The 24,863-nt window shown below is 38.6% G+C and overlaps 2 protein-coding genes across 3 annotated transcripts in view; one reads left to right on the top strand and one right to left on the bottom strand.

Annotated features, from left to right (window-relative positions):
- Positions 1–368: 368 nt before the first annotated feature.
- LOC144196400 (rho-related GTP-binding protein RhoA-D-like) lies at positions 369–8,182 on the bottom strand. The gene is made up of 5 exons (XM_077716543.1): positions 7,898–8,182; positions 3,364–3,519; positions 2,483–2,603; positions 1,224–1,354; positions 369–1,150 (listed from the first exon to the last, which is right to left on the bottom strand). The coding sequence occupies exons 2-5, from the start codon at positions 3,517–3,519 to the stop codon at positions 977–979; spliced, it is 582 nt and encodes a 193-aa protein (XP_077572669.1). The 5' UTR covers positions 7,898–8,182; the 3' UTR covers positions 369–976.
- An 8,570-nt stretch (positions 8,183–16,752) lies between these two features.
- LOC144196078 (chemokine-like protein TAFA-2) overlaps positions 16,753–24,863 on the top strand; it is a 45,913-nt gene continuing 37,802 nt past the window's right edge. Inside the window, exons 1-2 of one of the 2 annotated variants that reach the window (XM_077716080.1) lie at positions 16,759–16,887; positions 16,999–17,189. The gene's annotated coding sequence lies outside the window, so the exon portion shown is untranslated. Of the gene's footprint in view, positions 17,190–24,863 lie in introns of both variants that reach the window. The other variant, XM_077716072.1, reaches the window with a different exon arrangement.

Raw genomic sequence — 24,863 nt, 5'->3', positions numbered from 1 at the left:
CCCGTGCTTACTGCCCAGTTTACTGGTATAGACTTCAGTGCCCCTGCGACCCTTGTAAGGATAAGCAGTACAGAAAATGAATAGGTAGTTGAAAAGTGAAGGATTTTTTTTAACAGAAAATGTCCTTCAATTGATCTATACAGAGCTCTGGGTCTCGGGGCCCTAACACAAAACAGCTGCGCCGATGGCGACAACACCCAAACCCGAGTTTTCCCAGTTATCATAACACAAATATGAATAATGCATTAGCTGATTAAAGGTATGACGTTCACTGGGCCACGACTGTCTTCAAGTGCCATCCTCTCTTTCTGGGATTTTTCCACTTGCCTCCATATCACTCCATATCTGTAATCAACCTCAAAAGAATATCTCGTACTGAAAGCTTCCTTTATTCATTGTGCAAGCATTAATATAAGGGAACATTCTGTTCGTGTGTGTCATCAACCTGAAAAGAAGTTTAACCTTAAGGGAGTAATATATAAAAATAAAGCCTTGCGTTTTATTGTAATGATTCATCTGTAATGAAATATGATTAAAATGTCATAGTCTTCATTAAAATAGATGATTAAAGTATGTCAGTCTTCATTGGGTAACTCCTACAATGAAAAAGGTATGTCAGGGCTTGTGATGCAGGATGAGATGGTAAAAATAAGCATTAGAGCAAATGTGAGAATTCAAGTGGTATTGTCAATCATTACAGAGGCAGAAGTGATATATTTGTAAAGTAAATGCACATATAAATACAAACAATGGAATGAGGAAGGGGCATGTCCTCAGCATTGACATAAGGAAGATGGAAAAGAAAGAGGAAAGTCTTACAAAGGCTGATCTTTAGCTGTTACAGGCGTGTCAGTCTTTAATATTGGCCGGCGGCATGGCTGCACGGTCCACGGGAGCCGCTCCACATCCAGTAGCGTTGTAGAAGCGGATCAGGGGGTATGGGAAGCCCTTCCTCAGTGGCCCTCGGGCTGAACTCTCACAGGAGCACGCAGCCATTCTTCTTCTTGCGCTTGCGGACCTGCAGAGCAGCACGAGTAGCCATCTCGAACACCTCCCGCACGCCATCCTTGGTCTTGGCCGAGCACTCCAGGTACCCAAAAGCGCTGATGCGGTTGGCCATGTCTCTGCCTTCGTCCGACTTGACCGGCTCCTGTGGGTTGGAATATCACGACAGAGGTGAGAATTCTGCCATTTGCAGTCATGAGCCGTTAGTCAGGCTGCACCTGTTTCATCTTAGCCAGCTCTCTGCGCGTGTTCTCGTCGTTCCGGAGGTCTTTCTTGTTGCCCACCAAGATGATGGGGACATTGGGACAAAAGTGCTTCACTTCAGGGGTCCATTTTTCTGGAATGTTTTCTACCAGAAAGAGAAATCAAAGCCACTGGTGTTAGCGTTTTAATTCAGGATAAAGATGTGCTGACATTCTTAGAATTACTGTGGCTTTACACGAGTGTGGAAGCACACAAACTCCCGAAATGTAATCATTTAAAATGTTATTGTTTCATGTATTCATTTCTTAGAAGAGGAAAAAAAAATCTCTATTTAAAAGACCTTTTGGAGCAAATAAGAGAAGCTGTTGTCAGTTACTGTATTTCTTTTGGTTGTAACATTTTGAGAAAAATCAGATAATTTTGTTACTTCAAATACACGAACATGTGGGCATTTTTTTGTCATTTTGTCACTTTTGAAGGACAGAAATATGTCTAGATTCTTTTGACAACATTGTTACACTGTTGCTAATCAACGATAGAATGCCTGCAGAAGAGTCTAAGGGGAAAAAAAGAATTATGTTTAAAGCAGCACCTCAGTGCTGACGTGACGGCCCTATTGGTGCGTCTGGGATTCAGCTCTCTCACCACCGGTTTCCATAATTTAGCTCACAGGTTAGCGCAGAGCCATATGCACCCATCAATAGAGCCACATTAGGCTCCCGAGCCATATGTTACCTACCCCTGCTTTAATGATGGATGCAATAAATGGAACATCTTCATTCAATCAAATCAAACAGTAATCTGTCTTTTTTTCTAAAAATTGACTGTGCTTTATGAACAAATTTGTTTGTACTCAATCACCTCAACACTACTTGTGGTAGCAGCATTTATTAAACCAATGAATAAAAGAAGCAAATCGTGAATTAATTATTAGTGTTAAGAAAAAGATTAAGAACAAAAGTATCATGTTTTTGTTTCCACCTCTAATAAAATGGTACATTGAGGAGCACTACCCAATAGTAGTGAATGCCAGCTTTTTTCCCTTATAAGGAAAACGTCACCACTTCCTCCTTAGTCTAGTCACTTAGAAATACGGAGAGGTCACTGACCCTTATGGAATACCAACACAGCGTGGGAAAGAACGCACAAGGCATGGGTTGTCATTCATAACATCCTCAAAATATATCAAAATACAGAATGAAAGCACAATATCTAACCCTCTGAACAGCAGCCACAAAGTGTCCTTACATTAATTCAATGATTTGACACTTACCAAGACTGTCGGGGCTGTCTATGGAGAAACACATTAGGATAACGTCTGTGTCGGGATAGGAGAGAGGCCTCAATCTGTCGTAGTCCTCCTGACCTGCCGTGTCCCACAGTGCCAGTTCCACCTGCCGTTGGGGCCACAAAAGCAGGTCAGTGGTTGTCAAAAATAGGTGGAAGGATGTCCTTCCTGCTGCCTTCTCTGCAGGAAGACGCCCGTCTTCACGCTCTGAGCCTGACTGCGTGACACTTATTTTTAGCCAGCTTGGTCGCATTGCTTGATGGCTTTTACAAGGAGTTAATGAGTAAACTGGTCCAGCATACTTGATACAAATTGAAAAAAAAGTGTTTTAACTATTTTTTGCTTTTTATTAAATTAATTCATTCACTATGTCACTTATTTATTTGACTATGAATTTGGCTATTACTATTAACTGAACTCTGTTGTTCTTAGCACTGTCCTACAGATGATTTTTTAAATTATTATTATTTTTTTCCTCTTGCCAAACAAATGCATTCCGATTTGGAATTTTGGCTGTTAGATGTCTCTTGTGAGCGGGGTTGGTCCCTACTCCTTCATCCATTCTAAATAGACAATGAGAACGTACTTGCAATGTGAAGAGCTTCATTTAAATCTAACTCCCAGTTATCTGACGCCTGATGTTGAGGAGCAGGAAGCAGGAACAGGAAGTACGACATTAGTCATTTTATACAAAGGGTAGAGGGTAGGGGGATTTCCATGACTGCACAGGAAAGTGGCATTGGTCCATTTCCTGTTATTGAATCATGTGGAGGGGCGGCATTACAAAGAAGAGTCCCCGTTTTTTTTACTCCTTTTTTACTTCTTGCCATCCAAGTTGAACATGCGGAAGGCTCAAATAAGTGTACCTGTTTGCCGTCCACTTCGATGTCAGCGATGTAGTTCTCAAACACAGTGGGGACATAGACCTCTGGGAACTGGTCCTTACTGAAGACGATAAGTAGACAAGTTTTCCCGCAGGCGCCATCCCCGACGATGACCAACTTCTTCCTGATGGCTGCCATCTGCAAACACAAAAGTTTAATTTAAATAAAGTGTGATTACAACGCGTGAGGCAAACTTTCCTCCCCCTTCCTGGCTCGTGTTCTGTTCGCGATGCCCGCTGGAAAAATTATAGGTGGGAATGGAACAGGAGGTGGGAGGAGGCGGGCAATTTAAAGGGGGGGTATCTCCAACTTTTTAGTTGATCTGAACAGTGCTGTCCAAAGATCCATGAATCACATGACAGCCTCAGCAATCCCAGACACAGGGGTATGACTATAACTGTTAAACAGCACTGACCCATAAGAGACGAGGTGCCACATCGTGGTCACGAGACTCCATTCTCAAGATAAATGATCACATCTTACGTAATACGTGACTGTGACAGCCTGTTTAAGTCCAAAAGTGCAAGGTTCCCATACTGGGTAAATGCAGGCACACTGCTATTGCTTTTTTTCCCACCAGCTCCTCTCCTTACTCCTTCTCCTACAAATCACTACCGATACTGGTTGCATCGAATCAACGGCCTATCACTCTTTTCACTCCAGGTGTGAAACTTGGAAATAAAGTGTATTTAAGAAAGAAATGACCTATGGTTGTTGACAAGAATGACTCACTGACTGCTAGGCCTGAGCACTTTTAAGATTGTAAAATTAAACAAACAAAAAACTTAATTACCTTGATCATGCAACCTGACTATATTTTGGCAAATAGAGAGCAATGTTAAAGTTTTTCCAAGCCACTGGTTACACTACAGCTGGGGTCTGCATTGGGATGTCCTAAAGCAGGGGTGTCCAAACTTTTTGCAAAGAGGGCCAGATTTGGTAAGGTGAAAATGTGTGCGGGCCGACTATTTAGCCTGACATTCTTTGAACCATTAACATTAAATACAAATTAACCTTTTGGGATTTTTTTTAATTACAAATGGCATACTTTTACTTTTACATTTTTTTTTACATTTAGGTTTTTACCGAAATCACAAACCACAAAAAATTAAGAAAACTATCAAGGATATCTAAGTTCATGTGAAACATCACATATTATTCACTATTATATGCTCACTGTAGGAACAGTGCTGAAAACAAAACAATGATCACTGCATATTCAAACTGTGATTTTGACCATCACAAAAAAAATAATGAACTCATGTATTTTATACTGTGGTCAACAGTGCTGGCGGGCCGTGTATTATTGATTTCATGATAGAGGCCACGGGCCGGTAAAAAATTGTCCACGGGCCTTAATTGGCCCGCGGGCCGGACTTTGGACATGTCTGTCCTAAAGCAAAGGTGTTCTGACCAATAGTATTTTATATTTTGGTCTCCAAAATTAACTGCACTTCTACTGTTCCGGATTTTCCTTTCCTTTATTTATTATTGACTGAATTTGGTTGTAATTTCGGCTTTACTGCTTTAAATATTGACTGTGAGAAGGCTTAACTCCAAAAATAATTTGTAGTTTTAGTTTCAAGCAAAAATCATAATCTTCCTCTGGCCAGACTACCCAGCCTTGCGGTAGACACCAAACCATCAGATCAAAATAAACAAAATCTTCACCATTTACAAAGATAAAAAGAATAAAATAAAAACTGAAAACAGTCAAAAGTGGAGTGCTGAATGCAGGCTACATACTGCATTCCTCGATGATTAATAATGGGCCACTGAATACTCACACACACATCCCAGTGAGACTGTGTAAAAATGTGAGATGACAAAGTAGGAGGAATGTGTAACCCACTTTAACGCGCACCACGTACACTTCACTCATACATAACAATCCATCCCTTCCCTTTCGCTATCTTAACAGAAGATAACCTGCCGAGCTTTACTCTTGCCGGAAGTGAGCAGAAAACAAAACTAGGGTTTACATTCACAACGAAATAAAGCATGGCAAGCACTGTTGTCCAAATTAGTTTGAGACTGAATAGAAAACTACTTGACTGTGTGTATCTCAGCAAAAATAATCTTGTTTGTGTTTCTGTATTCTTAATTGCACACTGCATTATAAATCATATAAAGACACATTGTCGTTTTAATCAATGCAGGAATGATTTTGTTAAGGACAGAAGCAAGAGAATGTGAAATGACGAACGCCTAAAACCAAACATGATTTCACTATCATCTTCTTGCATTGTGTTGCAGGCCTGTTAAGAAGACCACACTATAAAAGTAAAGCATGTAATCCACTTGAGCATCTGTGGTATGAAGATGCATTGTGCCACATGTCGTATTTGCCACCGCATCTGATTGTTTCCGTGCATGCTCGTGTTTGTCCTAATTTATATAAGGTTGTTATAAAAGTATCAACTTATTTAAATCTATATTTGGCATTTATGCATTCAAAAGTATGAAATATAAAAATTGCAAAAAGATAGGAAAATAGAAATGTTTGTCAGCAAAATCAAATATAAATTATCAATTATTATTATTATATATTATTTCCCTTTAAATTTTTCTGCAGCTATCTTCCTCCACTACCGGGGTTCAAGAAATATGCAATTTGCATAGCACAACTTTTTTTTAAGCACAACTGTTTAATATGGTGTTTTACAAGTGTAATCAATCAGTTGATTGCTCTTAGGTGCTGCTTGTTTTAGCAGAAACCGGATTGATTAAAACAAAAACAAAACGCATAGTAGCCCTTGAAGAGCAGTTTGGAGACCCCCTGCTTAAAATGATAGCCAGCCAATCATGTTCCTTTATCTTTTATAAAATGTTGTTAGTTCCTCATTCTCTCCGGGAAATTGAAATTGTATAGTCATTTGACAGTGAATATAACTAGCAAATCAGAATAATTAAACTGACAGGAAAACGATTTGGATGAAAACTAATAATTGATTCAAAATTTAAACCACAGTGAAGTGGATAGACCCTCCACCTGACAGTTATGAGAGTGAGGGTATACTGGTGGCTTGCAGCCTTTCTATGTGGAGGTCATAGGTCACCCTCTGCCTGCGTGGGTTTTCTCCAGGTACTCCAGTTATCTCCCACATCCAAAAAACATGCACGGCTGGCTGTGTGCGTGCATTTTTGCTAGTCCTCTGTCAACCAACAGTGATAGGCTCTAGCGTGTTTTTTTTTTTTTTCTGGGCATGGGTGCAGTTCGGCCCCTTTACAAATCAACAGAAACTGTCTTGCTTTCTAAAATATGCCTTTTGGGACTTCCTGCTCCAACAAGTACAGATACTCAACAGGAAACACTGCCAGAGGATTTTACTCATATATGACTGACATTTACAAGGGAGATTTTAGTCACCGTCAAAGATGCAGTGAAAGAGACCCATCACGTCCTTCTGTTCCATTTAAAGCCATGTCCCCTTTATAAATGAAAACTGGCTTAGCTGGAGAATCAATGAATGGAAAATTCCTCATTATTCTTACAATAGATCCTGACTTATGTTAGGAAACCTCTTTATAAGACAACACCACACAGTTCCTATGGGACTCAACTGATTATCAATCTCAGTATATTAGTATGACAAGGCCAATAAAGGCATTCAATAACTCAAATGTTGTTGGGTGATTATTGAGAACGTTCAATGGGACTGAAACAGATTATGGTAGCAAACCACAGTAGAACACAAAAGTTAGGAACTGGTCCTTTAACCTAGGTCATGATGATGCCCTGGATATAGTGTTCCACATGTTGACCTCATTAACAGTAGAAGAGAAGCCCTCACAGAGATCAACACTGTTGGATCTAGTTAGAATGTTGGAATGTATTATGTTGGTGGCTTTCTGGTTAAATGTGTGGGATGGTGGCGGGGTTGCCACCGATACATATACTAATACATAGTGCAAATCTTTTCCCCCCTTTTTCCCTATGGAAATGCATGCCAAGACACGAATATAATATCAATGAAAACACAAGGTTCTGCTCAAATGGAATCGAGCAGCACAACAAGGGTGTGGTGGCTCAGATTCCTCCGGGGAAAGATTTCCAAGTAGCCTCTCGCTCCCGACTCAAGCAGTCACATTGATTTCTTTGTTTTTTAACCTCTGCATAATTCGCCATAATACAAAAAGAGCAAAAATACTGTTGACGTGTATACCGGAGGAAATACACACGAACGCCCCAAACTTGAACTTTTCATTCCGATGACGTCATCCGAAGAGAAACACGGTCAGAACTGCGTTTCTTGGTTTAAGGTTCTGCTTCAAAAATATCTTTCCTCGTCAAAGAAAACCTTATTTGATGCAGGGACTTTAGTTTCGTGCTACAATCCGGAAATCTTCAAGTGATCGGGAATGGATGGGTGGCAAACTTGGACGAAAGTAACATGTTTCAACAAGTCACTGAGCTGTTGCTAGTTAGCTAAGCTAAGAGAGCCACGCTACTGAAACTTTCAGGTCAACTTTGATGCCTAATGCGGGACATTTGAAGGGATGTTTGTTGGCCTACCTTGGCTGATAAAGACTTTCAAACACTGGGGACCTCCGTGTTTCCTTCACACACCCTCTCCGGGCTCGAAGCAGGATCAGTTGATTGAAGCGAACCAGCTGAGAAGACGGAACCAGACTCAAACCTCCCAGACAGATACGTTCAAGTGCTGCTCGTAAAACCAATACTAATGGCTAGTCTGCTCATTCTGTACGCCAAACAATTTGGTGGGTGGCTTAAACTCGAGTTTTATCAGTAAATTATCGTTCTACTTTTTAAATCGGAGTATTAATTTTCATGCAACCCGGGGTGTTTTAATAGGATTCATCATAGGGCATACGAGGTGGCAAAAACTCGGGGTTTGTGAATGCAACTTGGTTACGATTTTCAAGGCATGAACGCTATTGGTTAACATGATTTTACTGCTCCAATTACCTCCACCCTCTTACGGTTAAACGCTGACGTCACTTATTTGGTTTTAAATGAACACTTGTGAGCTGACCAGCTTCCAGCCGATAATGAAAATTTGTTTTTATTTGGTTCTCACATTTTTAAACATCTCTACTATTTTTTTATTTTAGAGATGATTCTTCATTGTCTATTATATAGTACTTTTCCTCTCTGACAAAAAAAAACAATAAATCCATATTTTCCACAATTAGAAGTTTTTCTTTCCATTACATATTCGATTAGTAACATGGTAATAACCAATCCAACTATTAGTGGCAAAGATCAATGTGATGATGTCAGTGTGGATTTTTGCGGGTCGTAGACAATTTCTAACACTGAGTTGCACATGCATTCAATCATTTTATGAACCACTTTATCCTCCTAACGGTCGGGGGTGCTGGAGCCTTAACATTTAGTTGTGTGTTCATTAGATTCTTTGTTTATTTTAAATAAAGTTTTATCACAAGTACTGTCAAATAGTTGAGATTTACACAGACATTGGGTGTGGTTGGTGTTTAGGCTTTCCTACTTCTGTTTTTAATGACATCATAAAAACAGTGCACCGTGTGCTCAGGCTGCTGAATTATGGATACCACAATTAAGCAAGAACCAAAATTCAAAACATTAACCAATATCATCTTCTGTGAGATATGCTGTTTTGTGAAAAATAATGGTTCAAATATAGTTAGTAATATGTTCCAGAGTTGGAAAAAAAAACCCATTAAAATTGCTTTGCATTTTTCATTCATTTAGCTGAAAAGTAGGCTAATTTTATAATATCGGCAAATATCATATATAATTGTCCAATAAATCAATATCGTGTCATCATGAAATCAATGAGATATAGACTATTGTTTTCTTTTTTTAGGCCAGATTTGAAATGTTTGACATTGTTTGCCAACTGAAGCAGAAAACAGGAAACATTGACAGCATCAACTTGATGTTGACCCTTGACCTTTGAGGGAATATCTATTTTTCAACCACATCGACTGTGTGAGTGTTTTCATGGGCACACGTGCAAACTTCTCTGTCCCAATCTTTTTTTCTTTTTGGAAGACCACTTTCGTCTATATTCCAGAAGAGGGCACTAACGTACAAGGTGACATTTCACAGCACTCTAACCCTAACTCTTGTGGTTGCAAACATAGCAACTAATTTCAGTTTAGAAAGTTTTATGAAGACTCATTAAAACAGTTAACGTCCAATGAACTATTGCAAAGTATTGTTCATGCCCCTTTGGTTTCCCAGAGGATACTTTGAAGATTTTAAACGAGATCTAAATGAAATAAAAAGAGTTGTTTTTCTTCCTAAAATTGACATTTATCGCCAGTGTCATTTTCCTACTCCTACTCATGCCCAGAGCAGATATTCCCTGCCAAAACAGTGCTATCAGTATCACAGAATATAGGCCCATGGATTTCGTCTTTTGAAAATGTCTTTCATCTTGCTTCCCTCTGGTGTCTTTTTCCTCACCAAGCCAGTAGAGTAAAAAACCCTTCTGAAAACTAAGAAAGATCGGATCAGAATTCCCCTGCTCTCTTGTACAAAATACATCCAATCTGCTGCCAAAGGCCTGCATGGATTATCATTATTCATCTGTGAGTGTCTCCATTGGTAGAAATTGGATTAAAAAAAAAAAAAAAAAACAAGTGCGGAAAGGGAGAAGCAGGTGGGGAAGGAGTGATGAGCTGGATGAATGAATGCAGTGTGGACCCATTGGCAAATGTACTGAATTGCTTTCAGTGGTCTCTTTGCACACTGATGTCTCTACGGGTTATTAACACATTTGTGTGGAACGTTTGTGCAATTTAACCCGCTGTGATGTGTCTCGGAGACATTTTTGTTTGTCAGACCATTTTAAAGGGTATTAGAAAAAGACTAGACTATCTCCAAACTTCACAGCAATGCCACAATCTTGAAAAAGACATAAAAAAATACAAATATATGAATTTATTGCTCAATTTTGAGCCACTGTGATACAGGGAGAAAATGGCATGGTTCCCAAATGTTATTTGATCCAGTTTTGTGTACCTTGGGCCAAAGTAAGGATGGATTTTAAGCAAGTATGTGTTGGAAGTACAGCTGTTACAAGTACTGGTATTTTTCCATGCGAGTGGAAAAGAAATCTTTAAAATAGTTATATGTGACATTGGCACTTAAATTATACATTAAATGGCCTTAATATTCTACGAGATATTGAATTAAACTGTTTTTTTGGCAATGCGTTCTCAATCATTAAACTAAAAATGCCGCATGTCAGAAGTCAATTGTCAGGTATTATTGTTAGGGCAGCTGGGGTCTACATTGTGAAGAATTGATCTGGTACACCAAAGCAAAAAAGGATTGGCGTTTCAGTATTTCGATCCTGGTTGCTGTACCATTTCTGGCCAGAAATGTTACTCCTGCTCCTTTATATCTCTCTAGCACGATTTTATCTGCCTGCACTTTTCTCCCTGAATATAAAGCTCACAAATGTCATCCTCTCTAACTTCCCCCTTCTGTCTGATCCTATCCCGATAAGAGCTAAATCTGTTTACAGGCTTTGGGAAGGAGAGATCGGGAGAAAGAAATACAAGGAGAAACTAAGAGTGGGAGAGGATTAAAGAAAAAGGAATGCCTGTCTATAAATCAGAAGTGCGGAACGTTTAAATCTCAGATTTCTACTGGTGTTGTTTTCTGCTTGCAAGTCCTCCACTGGGAAAGCTTGGAAAAACCTAGTTAGTCATATTCCCCCATTGCCATGTTGCTAAAACCAGTTGGAAATACCATTAGCCAAAGATTAAATGAATTGGTGTATATGAAGAGTAGGAATAATAAGTGTCATAGTGTAAGAGTTTTAACAATCAGAAAAAAACTGACATATCTGAGAATATTTGTATGATAGGGAATCTACAATATGAAGGAGTCTGTTTTTGAAACAGAAAAAAAGTTAATCGATTTATACTTTTCCATTTTCTAGTAATAAGCCTTAAAACATGGAAAGATTTGATCAATATGAAGCCATTTCTGTGATATAACACTCGTGAACTCAATATGCTGGTTGGTTCTCATCTAAAATGTTGCTGCCATCTGCTTGCGGTTTGAGCCCGGGTAGAATTGTTTCCAAACTTAAAATTAGCACAGTGAAAAAACATCACTCTTTATACCAATCTCTCAGTGTTGAGAAAGCATAATTGAGGAGTATGCTCACATTAAAAGCCTTTTAAAACACATGAACTCTTTTTGGGGTTCATCGGAGGTACTTAAATAGTAGCGGATGTTCTGAGTCTGATTTAACATGTTTTTGTGAATTTGAACATGGCCACAACAGAAAACCTGGCATTTGAGCTTGCGTGTGTACACTTTTCCCCCCAATAAGCTGTATAAGAACAGCCATTGGTTTTATTGGCCCCCAATAAAATTCCTTGGATGTCAGATGAGAGAACCATAAAAAACACTGCTTTTATGTTCTGTCAGCAAGAAGAATGCATAACAAATGTGAACTGCTGCCGTGTTCACCTCCACTATTGAATGTTTTAAAAGGCCATAGCAACAAGTCTCCTTTTCAGCCTCTCTCCTCTCCTTGCACTTGTTCCCAGCTTTCCATCTGGTGTGTGTATCACGTATAGGATAACTGACTCCTTCCACGCGTGGACATCTGATAAGTTAGAGCATCATCACTTTTTTTTCTTCTTCCAAGTGGGACAGTAGGTGGCTGTGTGGATATCTGGTCACATGAGCATTTCCTGATCTACCACCTCTGTCAGATTGTGCATTGTTGAGACCACGTGACTCAAAGAATGCAACTTGTCTTTTGAACCAAAGTTACTGTATTTTTTGAATGATAAGTTTCACCAGCCAATACTGCACAGAGAGGAAAAAAAGGATAAATAAGTTGAACTGGAAAATATGTTTTATATGATTAGAAACCAAGAACAGACATACTTTAATGTACAAATACTTAAATGGAGAACAAAAAACTAAATTGACACCTATCAATGTAAAATCTAGTACAATTTTTTTGGATAGCTATAGCCTACAAGAAAAAAAAATAGATAAATCACACTTGTATGTATATATATATATATATATATATATATATATATATATATATATATATATATATATATATATATATATATATATATATATATATATATATATATATATATATATATATATATATATATATATATATATATATATATATATATATATATATATATATATATATATATATATATATATATATATATATATATATATATATATATATATATATATATATATATATATATATATATATATATATATATATATAAGTGATTTATAATCTTAAGAATACGCTGCACATATTAAGACATGAATTTGCATTTTGAATTTGACTGAGGAGCCCATCGTAAGGTGTGTCTAGAATGTCTGTGATGTAAATTTAACGCAGCGTCTCTAACTGTTCTGTCGGTGCTGCTAATGAGAGTCTCAAGTAAGGCTCACCAGGCTTTCATGCAGCAATCCGAGGCCATCAATTAGCAATGCGGGAGGAGACTGGCCTTTCATGCTCATTGCAACTTTGAAGGAATTAGTCCTTTTGAACATTTTACATCTTTGACTTAAAAAGGGGAAGGGAGAAATGGACAAGAGGAGCGAGTTGAGCTTTTAGTTCGCACCCTGCTGCTATCTGACATAAAGTCTTGGTTGCCAAGAGCAGCTTCGCATTTCAGCTTATCTTACAGCTTGTGATAAATGATCTAATGTAACTTTTTTTTTTAAAAGAGCAGAACTTGGACTCTTGAGATCTGTGTTAGGCATGTCTCTGAAAAACCTTGCATATTCAATGTATTTAATTAAATAATTTAATGCATGGAAGCACCAGTTTTGAACTGCTGAGGTTGTGGGTTCAAATCTTGTAGCGTTTGCATTTTCTTCGGGTACTCCAGTTGCCTCCCACATCCCAAAAGTATGCATATTAGGTTGCGTGAACACTATTAATTGTCCAAAAGTAAAAATGAATTAAACATGAATTTTATCAACGTTAAAAAATGACATCAAAAATTGGCTATATAATGGATTTTGTTACTGTTCCAACTACTATTCCATTTAACATTTAAAGTGACATCCAAAAATATGACATGAAATATCGAAAAACCACCCAGGCGAGATTGATAAAATATGGGGGTATTCATTTGGATTCGAGAAATTCTAAATTTGACGTAATTTCTTTGGATTCTCTGTCGAGTCCATACATTCTTTAGATTTCCCCAGGGTGATGATTAGCTGCACAGAATAAAAAGGGAGCCTAACTGGTGGAGGCTCAAAAAGAAAAAGAAGAAACGACTGGAAGAAATGCAAGAGGGAGCGTTAGTTCGCAAAAATAGAGGATGTGCCAATCCGAATGGATGACAATAAGCAAAAACAGCAACAATAACAACACCTTCCAGCTGCTGCTGTCTTTTATATGCTAATGATGGTGACTGCTTTCCAGGGCAAATTTGAGGTGTCCGTATTTCCAATACCACATGGTATTTACTGTAACTCAGTGATCATTTACTGTCACCCCTCGGAGTTGAAATTAAATGGATGTTTATCTCCATCAGTGGGAGCCGATAGGTTCAACACATCATGTGCCCAAGTGTTCTGTAAAATCCTGTATTACATTAAAAAATGTTACCTAATCCCCTTGTGACCCTACGTGGTTTGGAAAATAAATGAATGATCAACTAGAGCAGGGGTCGGGAACTTTTTTTAACGAAGAGAGCCATAAACAATTCATATTTTCTAATGTTATTCCTTGAGAGTCATATTCCAAATTAAAATCCTTGCAAGGTTCGGAAAATGAAGGAATATTAGCCAATCAATCCAGGATGTTAGATTTTTCCCCCCCTAAATATGAGTTAGATGTTTGGTGTTACAAGGGGTTGTTCTGGCATATTCTCACCTAACAAACAATTCACTATTCTTCTAAGATTGTAATATCTTATGATCACGAGAATCTAAAATAAAAATGTAACATCACATTTTCAGGACCTGGCTACAAACGTACAATGTATTTTGAAAGAAATCTATAGATACGTCTTAAGATGTCCTTAACAATTCTGAAGGGTCATGAATGTGCGTCAAATGACAAATATCCCCCATTATTTTGATATGCTATGTAGTATATGAGTTGTTGTTTTTTGCAACAACAGAAGGAAATGTTTGACAAACAAAAGTGATCAGACGACCCTGACCTACTCTTTTAATAGGTCCAGTCAGTGTTTTTGCATGACTAATGCGGTCACATGTTCTGCAAAGCTCCTCTCTAAGGAAATGGTCTATCTTTTTGGTTACAGAAATCCACCAAGGTCTGCAATTGGCACGTCTTAATCCCTCAGTGAGTCACTGGGAGGCCACCAACTGGAGTGTGTTCATAAATGAGGGAGCGTGGATGTATCCGTGCAAATGTCACTGATCCCACAGGAGTAGGGATGATTTTTGAGGGTTTCCAACTAGCAAAAGGCTATTCCAACCATGTGCCTGTTATCTTGAGGTCCACATTTCAACTTTAAGTGTTTAGCCAGTAAAAAGGCCAGGGAAAAATCCCACAGCTGGAGTATCCACAGACAATTCTCCAAAGGGAAAATCAGGATGAAGGCTTGGATTTATTAACCAGATAATACTGATCGAACACAAATGGACAAGTGAGAAGACAGAGGTGAAAAGAGAGGAGGAGGAAGGAAAGGAGAGATCAGTAATGTGAACTCGCTGCCTTAGTGATAGATTAGCTCACTGGCTGAGATGATATATGAGTGGCACTGGACCGCCTGACGTACATTTACGTGTACTCTGGATCTATGTGTCTAACTGTTCATCATCACATTGGCTAAAAAAACATTATTTCAGGTGGCCTGGTTGGCGCGAGTGGTTAGCATGTTACCCTTACAGCTCTGGGGTTCTTGGTTAAAATCCAGGTCACATCCACCTGTGTCGACTTTACATGTTCATCCTTATTTCTATTGCCAACTTTGGTATGTTGTGTTGTCTGCAATGTATTCTTAGCCAAGATAGTGAAAACATTTGTGCATTATAAAAGCACTTTTTTTGAAAGTCTTTGCATTTTGGTCTGGGAAAATGTTTATTTCTCCAAATGAATTGGAATTAGGGGGTGTATTCTGTATGAAATTCTACTATTGTCAAGCAGTTATTGTTGACAAGGTAGAAATGTATTTTTGCTCACACCTACAAGCAATTTAGAGTCTAAAATTACCGTAATAAGAATGTTTTGTCTTGTAGGAAGGCGGCACATGAAGAGAATTCATTAATTAGATTATTACATAACACGTATAATAACAGAACTTGAGTGGGCAAGCTAATGGTTGTGGGTCACATGGCCTACAACCTTTTTGATGCTGACCAACAATCATTTACATAAAATATCCCTTAATAAGTGTTATTCTTGTTCATTTCATTGTTCTTAAATTACATCCACTCCAATGATAGTGGTAAGAAAAATTGGATAATTGTCAAGGTTTTCCCTAATAAATCATATGTTGTAATGATCAGGAATTTCAGTTAAATTTATCATCATACACCAGAAAATTACATTACTTTTTAGAAGTTAAAAGGGCTGGCTTTATACTTAATATATGATATGAATATACTGACATCTCTGAATTAGATTTCAGTATATTTTCAGTAGACCATGTGGCCAAGTCATACCAGTTTTTTTCAAGACTCCCAGATGACACTCTTCGGAAAAGATGCATAGATGAGAAGCACTTGAAAATGGCCAAAAATGTCAGGGAATTTGTGTGCTCCATCACCCGATCCCTGAAGGCTTGTGGGTTGTGTATTGGCTGGGCTGAGGGACAGCCTTCGGTCAAAACCACAACCACAGCAACAAACCACAACGGAAGTACACCAAACTCCCATGTGGGTCGTTCCGATTCTCTGTGTCTAAACAATTGAACATGATGGGTTTAAAGAAAAAAGATACATAAATCAACAAATTTTGTGAAATGGTTTTGATGTCTGTTAAATTTATCATTGAACAAAACTCAGATGTTCGACACAATTTAGGGTGTTTCACCCATATTAAATGATAATATCATAATTTACTGCAGGCCACACAAAAAATCCGTAGTTTGAACACCACTGATTTGATCTTTTGACACAGGAATTGTTTTGTGGTAAATCCTAAATAAAATAAAATAAAATCTTGTTTTCTAAAGTTATATTTTTCTTATATATTTCCCTTTTTTTGGGGGGGGGGGTCTCCCTGCTGAATGAATATGAAGATTTTAGGAGGGTGGAGGCTAGAGTTCAATATTTAATGGAGTTTCTAGTCATTTCAAAAGTGGATTTGTAAAACTATGTATACATAAATTCTGATCAGTTGCCTTTTTACCGCTAGAGGGCGGTGTTTAACTTTCGGGACTCGATTACAGACAGCTACGCGCATTTGAGATGCCCATCCTGCAAGAGCAGGGCAGTCGAGGGGGTCACGCAAACCACTGACAGTATGTCTCTGACAAACAGCAGCATCACATCTGTCCAGCCTTCTCGACGTTCTCAGTCGATCGCATGAAAAAGGATTCTAAAGCTTGGTGAGCTTGGATTTTTGGGGGGGGTCACTCTGAGACCAACCACGTTTTTCCCCTCGTCGTGCCAAAAGAAAAGGGTGACAGGTGCGGAACTTTGAACGGACTATTTTCTAGGGGATTCCAGTGCGGTGCCCCGGTTGCGTCTCTGTAAGTCACCCGTGGACGTGGATGTTATGTTGCAACTTTCGCACGAGCCTCAAAAATAAGAGCGCCGAGTGGATGGAAGCCCTTCTCTTGTCGCGGCTATGAGGATAGAAGAAGTCTGCTCTCAGGGATAACAGGACCAGACCACAGTACACCAACAGGTATTCTTTTATTTATAGGACGTCAAATCCCTACACTGGTAAAACTAGGTCCATCATATTTTGGGATTGGTGATGGATGACACGTTTTGGAGGAAAAGTGGCAAAAAAAGTACAGAAAAAGTATTTTTTTAAACACGCTTAAAATGGATTTGATCTCATTTGTCAGCTGAGGACATGTCATTTGATTCATTTTGTGACGGGGAGAAATAATGTGCAAAAAAAAAAAAAAAAAAAGCCAGTTCTTCTGCTCTCATTTGTTATCATTATGCTTGCACTTGCAAAGACGAATGATTGCAGTGGTTTAGGCTGTTGCGCAGCCTCCACACATTGGCTGCCCAGTTGTATTTGTAAAGTTGTGAGGGGAAAACAGTCAGTATTTTCGTGAAATAAAGTTAAACCTTTTAATAAAAACTCGCAGGTTACAAGTCAATGAAGACTATATTTTACCACAGGCTTTGGATATTACTAGAAATAAAATTAAATATCTGATGGGGTAAATTCTACAATAAATGTTCCAAATAAGTCTGACAAGGGCAAAAAACTCACAAAATAATATGAAAATATTCTAGAGAATTACCTCATCGTCAACATCCACTTCAAATGGAAAATCAATAAAATGTAGCCAAATAGCAGTTGCACAACAAAAACGATTAAAACATAAATGCAAAAGTTAAATACAACTGAACTGCACTGGAGCGGAGAATCATTCACATTCCACAAGAGGGAATCCATGTTGCAGTACTATAACTCATTGAGCTCACTGAATTATGCTCTTTTCGAGCTAAATGGCACATTATTGAGTCCCTCAATCGAAGATCTTTTATTTCTGTGGGAAAACCTTCCAGACAACTTCAAGTTCATTCATCTATACAAACATCTCTCCAGGATCTCTGAATATGTGTCTTCCTCTGTGTTTACTGACAGATAGTCACATGATAGGTTCAGTTTGTCAAATATAACCACCACAATTGAGAGTTGGGGAGTTTACGATAATCTGGAGTAGAAAGTGTTTTCGAGATAACGTTCGTTATACATATATGTTGATATCTACTCTTTTTAAATGGAGGTTACAAATGACATCCATCTGTAGTCCGATTCGTGTGGCCTTTGGTAGATTTTTTTTTCCGTTTCAACCTCAAAGTGTTGCCTTGTGAATGCAAAGCGTTTTTTTTTTTTGATTGACACAAATAAGGTTATTTTAACTGCAGTGTATTTTGTCATCCTTCTGCTTTGCCACTACACCTACTTTGATTTTACAAACCTCGCGGAAAAACGTGAGTGATAAGTTGCAATTTAATGAGAACGAGAAGCTAGCATGAAGAAATGAGTGACAACGGGGGAGCGGTGGAGGAAGGGATAAAGTGATAGGCTGATAGGATGCCATGGAAGATGCTAGGAAGCCGAAAAACACATAAATTGTACACATCTGACTAAAGTTCATCTACTCACTGAAAATGGAGATCTGTGCAAAACTGCAGTGTTGTGTGGACTATATCCTTGAAGCAGAATCCGCGGCAAAGGTGTTGATTCTGAAAAGAACAAACCTGAATTCTGCAAAAAGCAGTTTTTGATGCACGGCTCAAAAGTTGTTGTTCTGCAGGCATCAAAAATAACAACTTAAAATGATGTGTTTTCATGCAAGAATGCAAGAATGATGGTGGAATAATCTAATAAAATTATTCGGAATACCAAAATTCGGGGAAACATTGTGTTCTTAGGGAATAATAAATAACAGTATTGTCTTTGTCACTCTTGGGCACACTTAGATTTTTTAAAATATTTAAAAAGTGCAAACCCATTCATAAAAAATAGATTTGAGGCAGAAACGATATTTAAGAAAATATTTAAACAAAGTGCAAGCTGTCAACTTGATCTGTACCTATATTGTGATTGAATTTATTTTCATTTATTTTAATTAGAAGAAAATGACAACTAAATAAAAATGATCCATTTGTTTTACATTACTGCTGGTCAACCTCCAAAAACTAAACATTTATTAAGGAGATTCAAATATTTGCTATTTTTACTATGAAAGAAAATATCTAATAACGAAAACACGACAAACGTTTAAAAAGAAATGCATTTTTTTACAACATTAACACATTTTTGGTAACAGCAATAATAATACCAAGGTTATAGATGAAATGAATTAGATAAAATCACCAGTAAAGCGAAATAATGCACAATTTTACAATTAATATTAGCGCTCTTTGCTCCTAACTACACACTCCAATCGTAGGGAAGCATTCATAAGGCCAGATGTCGGAGAAGTTTAAATGTAAACACGCAAACAGATGATCTATGTGTGTTGTCTATGTATTTATGCAAGTACAGTTTTGACAGGTGGTATGGTGTTGGTTAGTGGGAGTATGTGTGTGCCAATAATCAGTACAACAGAGTCATACAGCATATGCTGTCTCATTAGGGTCATACATTACGAATGGCACAATGTATTTCAACCACCATCGATGAATGGAATTTTGTCAAATGTCCATCCCTCTTTTAATGAAGTCATATTCATGCATCCATATTCAAAACACTGCTCTTGCTGAGTCAAACATGGAGCCTAAAATACATGAAATATCAGCGGTACCTAAAGTTAGTATGTATGTGTCAGTGCAGGTGCAAGCAGATGACACACTCCTTTCTGCTTGCACGTAACTTCTTCTATCCCACTCTCCTACCAATAAGCCCTATCTCTAGTCCACGGGGATAATGTCAAAGCTCCTGCCCAGTGAACAAGAGCGAGAAAGCAAGATGGAGAAAATGAGACAAATCGAGCAACCAGAAAAAATGTGTCCTATAAAAGGTGATTTCGTTTTCATTTGCCACATGCTGTAGCGCTGCCTGACTCAAGGAGAATGAATGAAGCACAGAACTGAGTGACAAGGAGACCTTGACAGAGTGGATGGAAAAAGGGGAGGGGGGTGAAGCAGATAACAGCAGATGGATGATAATAAATAAAAAGCAGGTGTACTGTAAAAAGGGTGTTGTGCATTTGATTGGCTATCTCTGGCAGATGTGTGTTTTGTGCTCAGGCCTAAAGAGGGGGGGGGAGGCCACTCTAAATATGTGTAACCTACATTTAGAATTGTTTCTGGGAGAGCGGGTGCTGTAAATTCATTGGTAGCCTCTAGGCATGTTCTTTCTTATCCCATCTCCCAAAGGTGAACTATAACATCCAATCGTCTATTTTTATAACATTTTTTTACCAGTTGGTTCTTTCAGTGTGCACACAACTATACAAGGATTTCTTTGGAAACTTAGTTCTTTCCATTCCCGAATGGCTGTCGTAGGACAGCACGGGTGAAGGCAACACGAGCATCTGCTGTGGAACACAGCCACATGTCAAAGAGGAACAACAGCAGTTGCTGGGCTCGCAGCTCCCAGATTACGTGAGCCTCAGCAAACTCTATTATCGTCTCCTTTTACCCAGGTATACAGAGGCGGGGGGAAAATTGCAGAAGCTCTGTTTACTCAGCCTTGCCTTGCCCCACAAATTATCGAGAGGAATACACTGATGTCCTCGGCCAATTGAAGTCTGGGGTAGTTACTACTAGATCTTTAGCAGGTGAAGAAATAACCTCAGCGGCTGCCATCTTTGACAACTATTACTACCATTGAGTTCTAACTGCTGACTGTCGGATGGATTGGGTGGATTGTATCAGCATGGCTAGAATGGCAGGGGAAGCAGGTGGAAAAACAGTATGACTTTAATACTGAAATAAAATAGGAATTTGAACAGTCAACAGTCGCTCTACAGTCAAATGTCAGTTTTAAACTCTTACTTTGCATCCAAATCAATTTGCATCAACACGCTGAGACCCCTGTCACGTCATTGATTTTTTATGTTCACAGTTAAGCACAAAATGATTAACATCAACCTAACTTTGCTTGTGATCAACTAACCATTTGCATAAGCATGCTATTTTTATCCACAATTATGACACTGACCTGTTTTTATTACTCTGTTCTCCTATGTTCCATAAGGTCCTAACAGATGTTTTCTAATCACTCCTTTTGTTGCACCAGTCCCAGCCTTTGGCGCTAACTCCATCCTTCTCAGCTCACTCATTTCGCTGCCAAAAAACGCACTTGTTCCTGGTCACATTAACTCCTTCATGTAGCACAGAAACATCAATCGCGCAGTACGTATGAAAAGTAGGCCTGAACGATATCTCGTTTTTATCTCGACATCGCAATGGCAGCATGTATAATCTTTCATTTAAATTTATTTATTAAATTATTGTATTGCTTCATGAAAGCAGCACGCTGCTCTGTCATTAAATTGTTTGATTAGAGTTCGGGAACGTACTGCTCGCAAGATATATCTAGCTAATTAGACAGTTGCTCGTAAAGTGATGCGTAGTTCTTGGACACTTCAAACATGTGCCAAAATCATATGCTTCACTCAGCGCCTTTTGGTGACCATCTTTAACTTTTAATATCACAATATATCACAGACATGCAGAAAGTCGCAATGTCAGTTTTTTTTAATAAAATTGTTCAGCCCTACTAGAGAGTAACCTTTATGCTGCTTGAAATGCATTCAAATGTAAGCCTACATGAGTAAATATTTCACTTTTTATAAAAACGAAAACTAGCAAATTCTTAAAATCAGTGGTCTTACGGTCTCTATTCAAAACAGCAATTTGAATGCGGCAAGCTTCTCTTTCTTTCTGCTTGCCACTTTTCGTGCTAATGAGTGTGTTGACTGAACTGCCCGCCTTGTGGGGGGCAGAAAAATGGTCGTACTAGCAAAAAGCAGTTATGAAAAAGGAGCAATTGAGACAGTGGCGCTTTGGCTGTGTCGTGGCACTCTCATTACTGTTGACAAGTCAATGGCCACAAGTTGACAACATGGAATGTAGCTTTTTGATCAAAAGCAACGATGCAATAATGACTGTGGCCAATGAGTTGGTATAATTAGGTTCTGTTTTGAGTGTGTGTTCTTTTCGTCTCTCTAGTTGACTGGTTTGTGTGGCCAGTAGTAAGAAAAGGTGAGAAAATAAAATCCCAAAGCCTATGACACGGCATAATAGGCCTCTGTTGACAGATCATGAGAACATATACACACATGCACACAGATGCATTCAGATGTTCCACTCCTTTTGCCAGTTTGAATCAAGGACTCGTATCCTAATGCTTGCCATGCTTCTGAATGTACTTTTATCTTTTGGTCTTTGATTATATTCTTTCAAGTGGAGCCACTAGTTGTGTTACTTCTGCCTCATTTGGCTGTCAGGATAACCCAAAGCGTATGCAATTGTGACATCTACTTAAGCAATAATTAATTCTGTATTAGGCTTTATAGGGATTTCCGCGAACACAGTGCAACTCTTTATTCAAAAAAATACCCTGCAGCCTTCAGTGACGTCACCTTTGTGTTCTAGATTTTCACAAATGGAGGCTGCAATGGTGGATGATAGATTTCTTATTATTTGCAATTTGATCTCATATTTTTCTGCCTTTTACATGTTCTTTTCTTTTGTCAATAATAACCTTTACACTTCTTGACATGAATACATATCAATTGGTACAATTTCTAACAGGAGTCCTGTGAGGGATGCTCTCGCAATATGGGATTACCGAAACCCATAATCCGGATCAGGTATAAAGTCTTAAGTGGAAGATTTTCAGTATCACAGGTTTTTGTTCAGGAGGGTGACTTGTATTGGAATGATGATAAGCTACCGAGCTACTGTCTTTTTGACACTCAGTGTTCTTCTCCTCTATTGTACTGTATCATATATACCAAAAATAAAAATACCATATGAGTAAGTAAAAAAGATATATTATCATAGCCTGCCCGCACCAACCTGATTGGACCGCTCAGTAGAGCTCGAAGCTGAGCAGCTGCTCCGCCGCATCGAGAGGAGTCAGAGTCTTCCCTGTTGAGGACTTCCACTCACTCGAGGGAAAATTTTTTCCCGGCAGGACATAGAATGTGCTGGGATCTCCTTGGAAGAGCTGGACGAACTCGCTGGGGAGTAAAAATGTCTAGGCTTGCCTGCCGATGCTGGTGCTCCTGCGCCCTGATCTCAGATTAGAATGAATGAGCATCTTATTATTTACACAGTAAAACATTTAATGCAAAGTTTACAAATCTCAATAGAATATTCCTTCTTTTCGGGTGATCAAATAATTGGCAGTGTTAGTGTTTCCCAGTTGTCAACTTACCAGAGAATCGTTTTCTGCACTGGTAGTGGAACATCTCTGCCTCTTTGACTTAACATGTGGCACCATGCTTGCAGGGGTTTGGTAGGCATGGGTTGTTGCTACATTCGACCACACCACTACCATATCCCTAATGCACAGTCAACTAAAGGCACAGACAATATAAAGATAAAATAACAGAATATACACAGGTTGCATACTGAGCTCAATCCGGGGGTGGACATGGTTGTGTGTCACGTTACTTTACAGACACACTTGAAGGATGCAACAACGAATCAACTCAACTTGGCTGCTCAAAAGGCTTAGCTGAAAGTAATACAAGCAGTATCAGGCGCCTCCTCCCAGGGATCACAACCATAAGATGGTTTCTTTTACTAATCCCCTTCTAGTATAACTAATGATAAAATACTGCCGTATGCCTCACATCACACTATATATAAGGGCATTTGAGTAGCAGGATAACACAAGTTTCTCAGTCTTCGGCAAACCAAGGCTCCGGTTGTGCGAGAGACTTGGTGTTAGTCCCCGGATACACATCAAGAATTCTAATTTCAAAGCCATGAATTGGCAAAGGCTACTTTCAATCTGATTGAGTCCAATTTCATCAGTATTCTGGCCGAGTTCTGTAGAGTTGAGTCTGGCCTCATGTCTGCACCTATGGCGGAGAACTGTAAGTCTTACATAACTTTAAGTGTAGTTGTTCCGTATTTTTTTATATTATGGCTGACCCAATGTGTGTTCAGTGTAATTGAAAATTATTTATTTTACACCCTTGTGAGGTTAAGCGGCATGGAGAATGAATTTATGAGCATTCATTACTTGTAATAATCTCTGTATTCTTTATATTTTCCACTTTCAAGTACATGAGTATTTTCCTCCAACAACATCCAAAAGAGTACGTAAATAAAACATGTTTTTAGGCCTGTCAATTTTAGATTTCAACAATTATGGGGTTATTCCAAACACTCATTTGACAAACAAGCGTTCATATTATGTTCTATATCATCAGATTTAATTGAGTTGCTGCCCACTGCTTTGTTCTGACCATGATTTTTCCTTCAAATGAAAGCGATTATTTCTGGGGATTTAATTTGAGGGTAAAGCAATCAACTGCCATCACTGTTATATGATGTTATGAAACAACATAAAATTAAGTATATGCTTGTTTTCTGTCCTAATCCACTTTGATAGAACCATTCATCTTCACCAATCCCCTCCAAAGGGAATGGTGGTGAAAGGGGAGGTGGTGGTGTCTTTAAAAGGTGAATCATCAGGTAAGATATATAAGCGGTGTTGTGTGCCGGAGGCTCAAGTGTCAAACTGAGCTGGGAGGTTTTTTTTATGCACAATCTGCATATCCGTGACAATATTAATGGGGCCCCTGGAGGCTTTTGACCGTCTCTTTGAAACTGCTGTGTGGTGCATCTCATCCTGAGAGGAGCTGTCTGGATGTGCTGACCAATGCAGCACAGCCTGTACAATTCTCCTTTGAGGAAA

This window comes from Stigmatopora nigra, chromosome 1, assembly GCF_051989575.1.
Source record: "Stigmatopora nigra isolate UIUO_SnigA chromosome 1, RoL_Snig_1.1, whole genome shotgun sequence".
In the NCBI taxonomy this organism is placed as follows: domain Eukaryota; kingdom Metazoa; phylum Chordata; class Actinopteri; order Syngnathiformes; family Syngnathidae; genus Stigmatopora; species Stigmatopora nigra.
The sequence above is the reverse complement of the archived record's forward strand: the minus strand, read 5'-3'. Positions and strand labels throughout refer to the sequence as shown.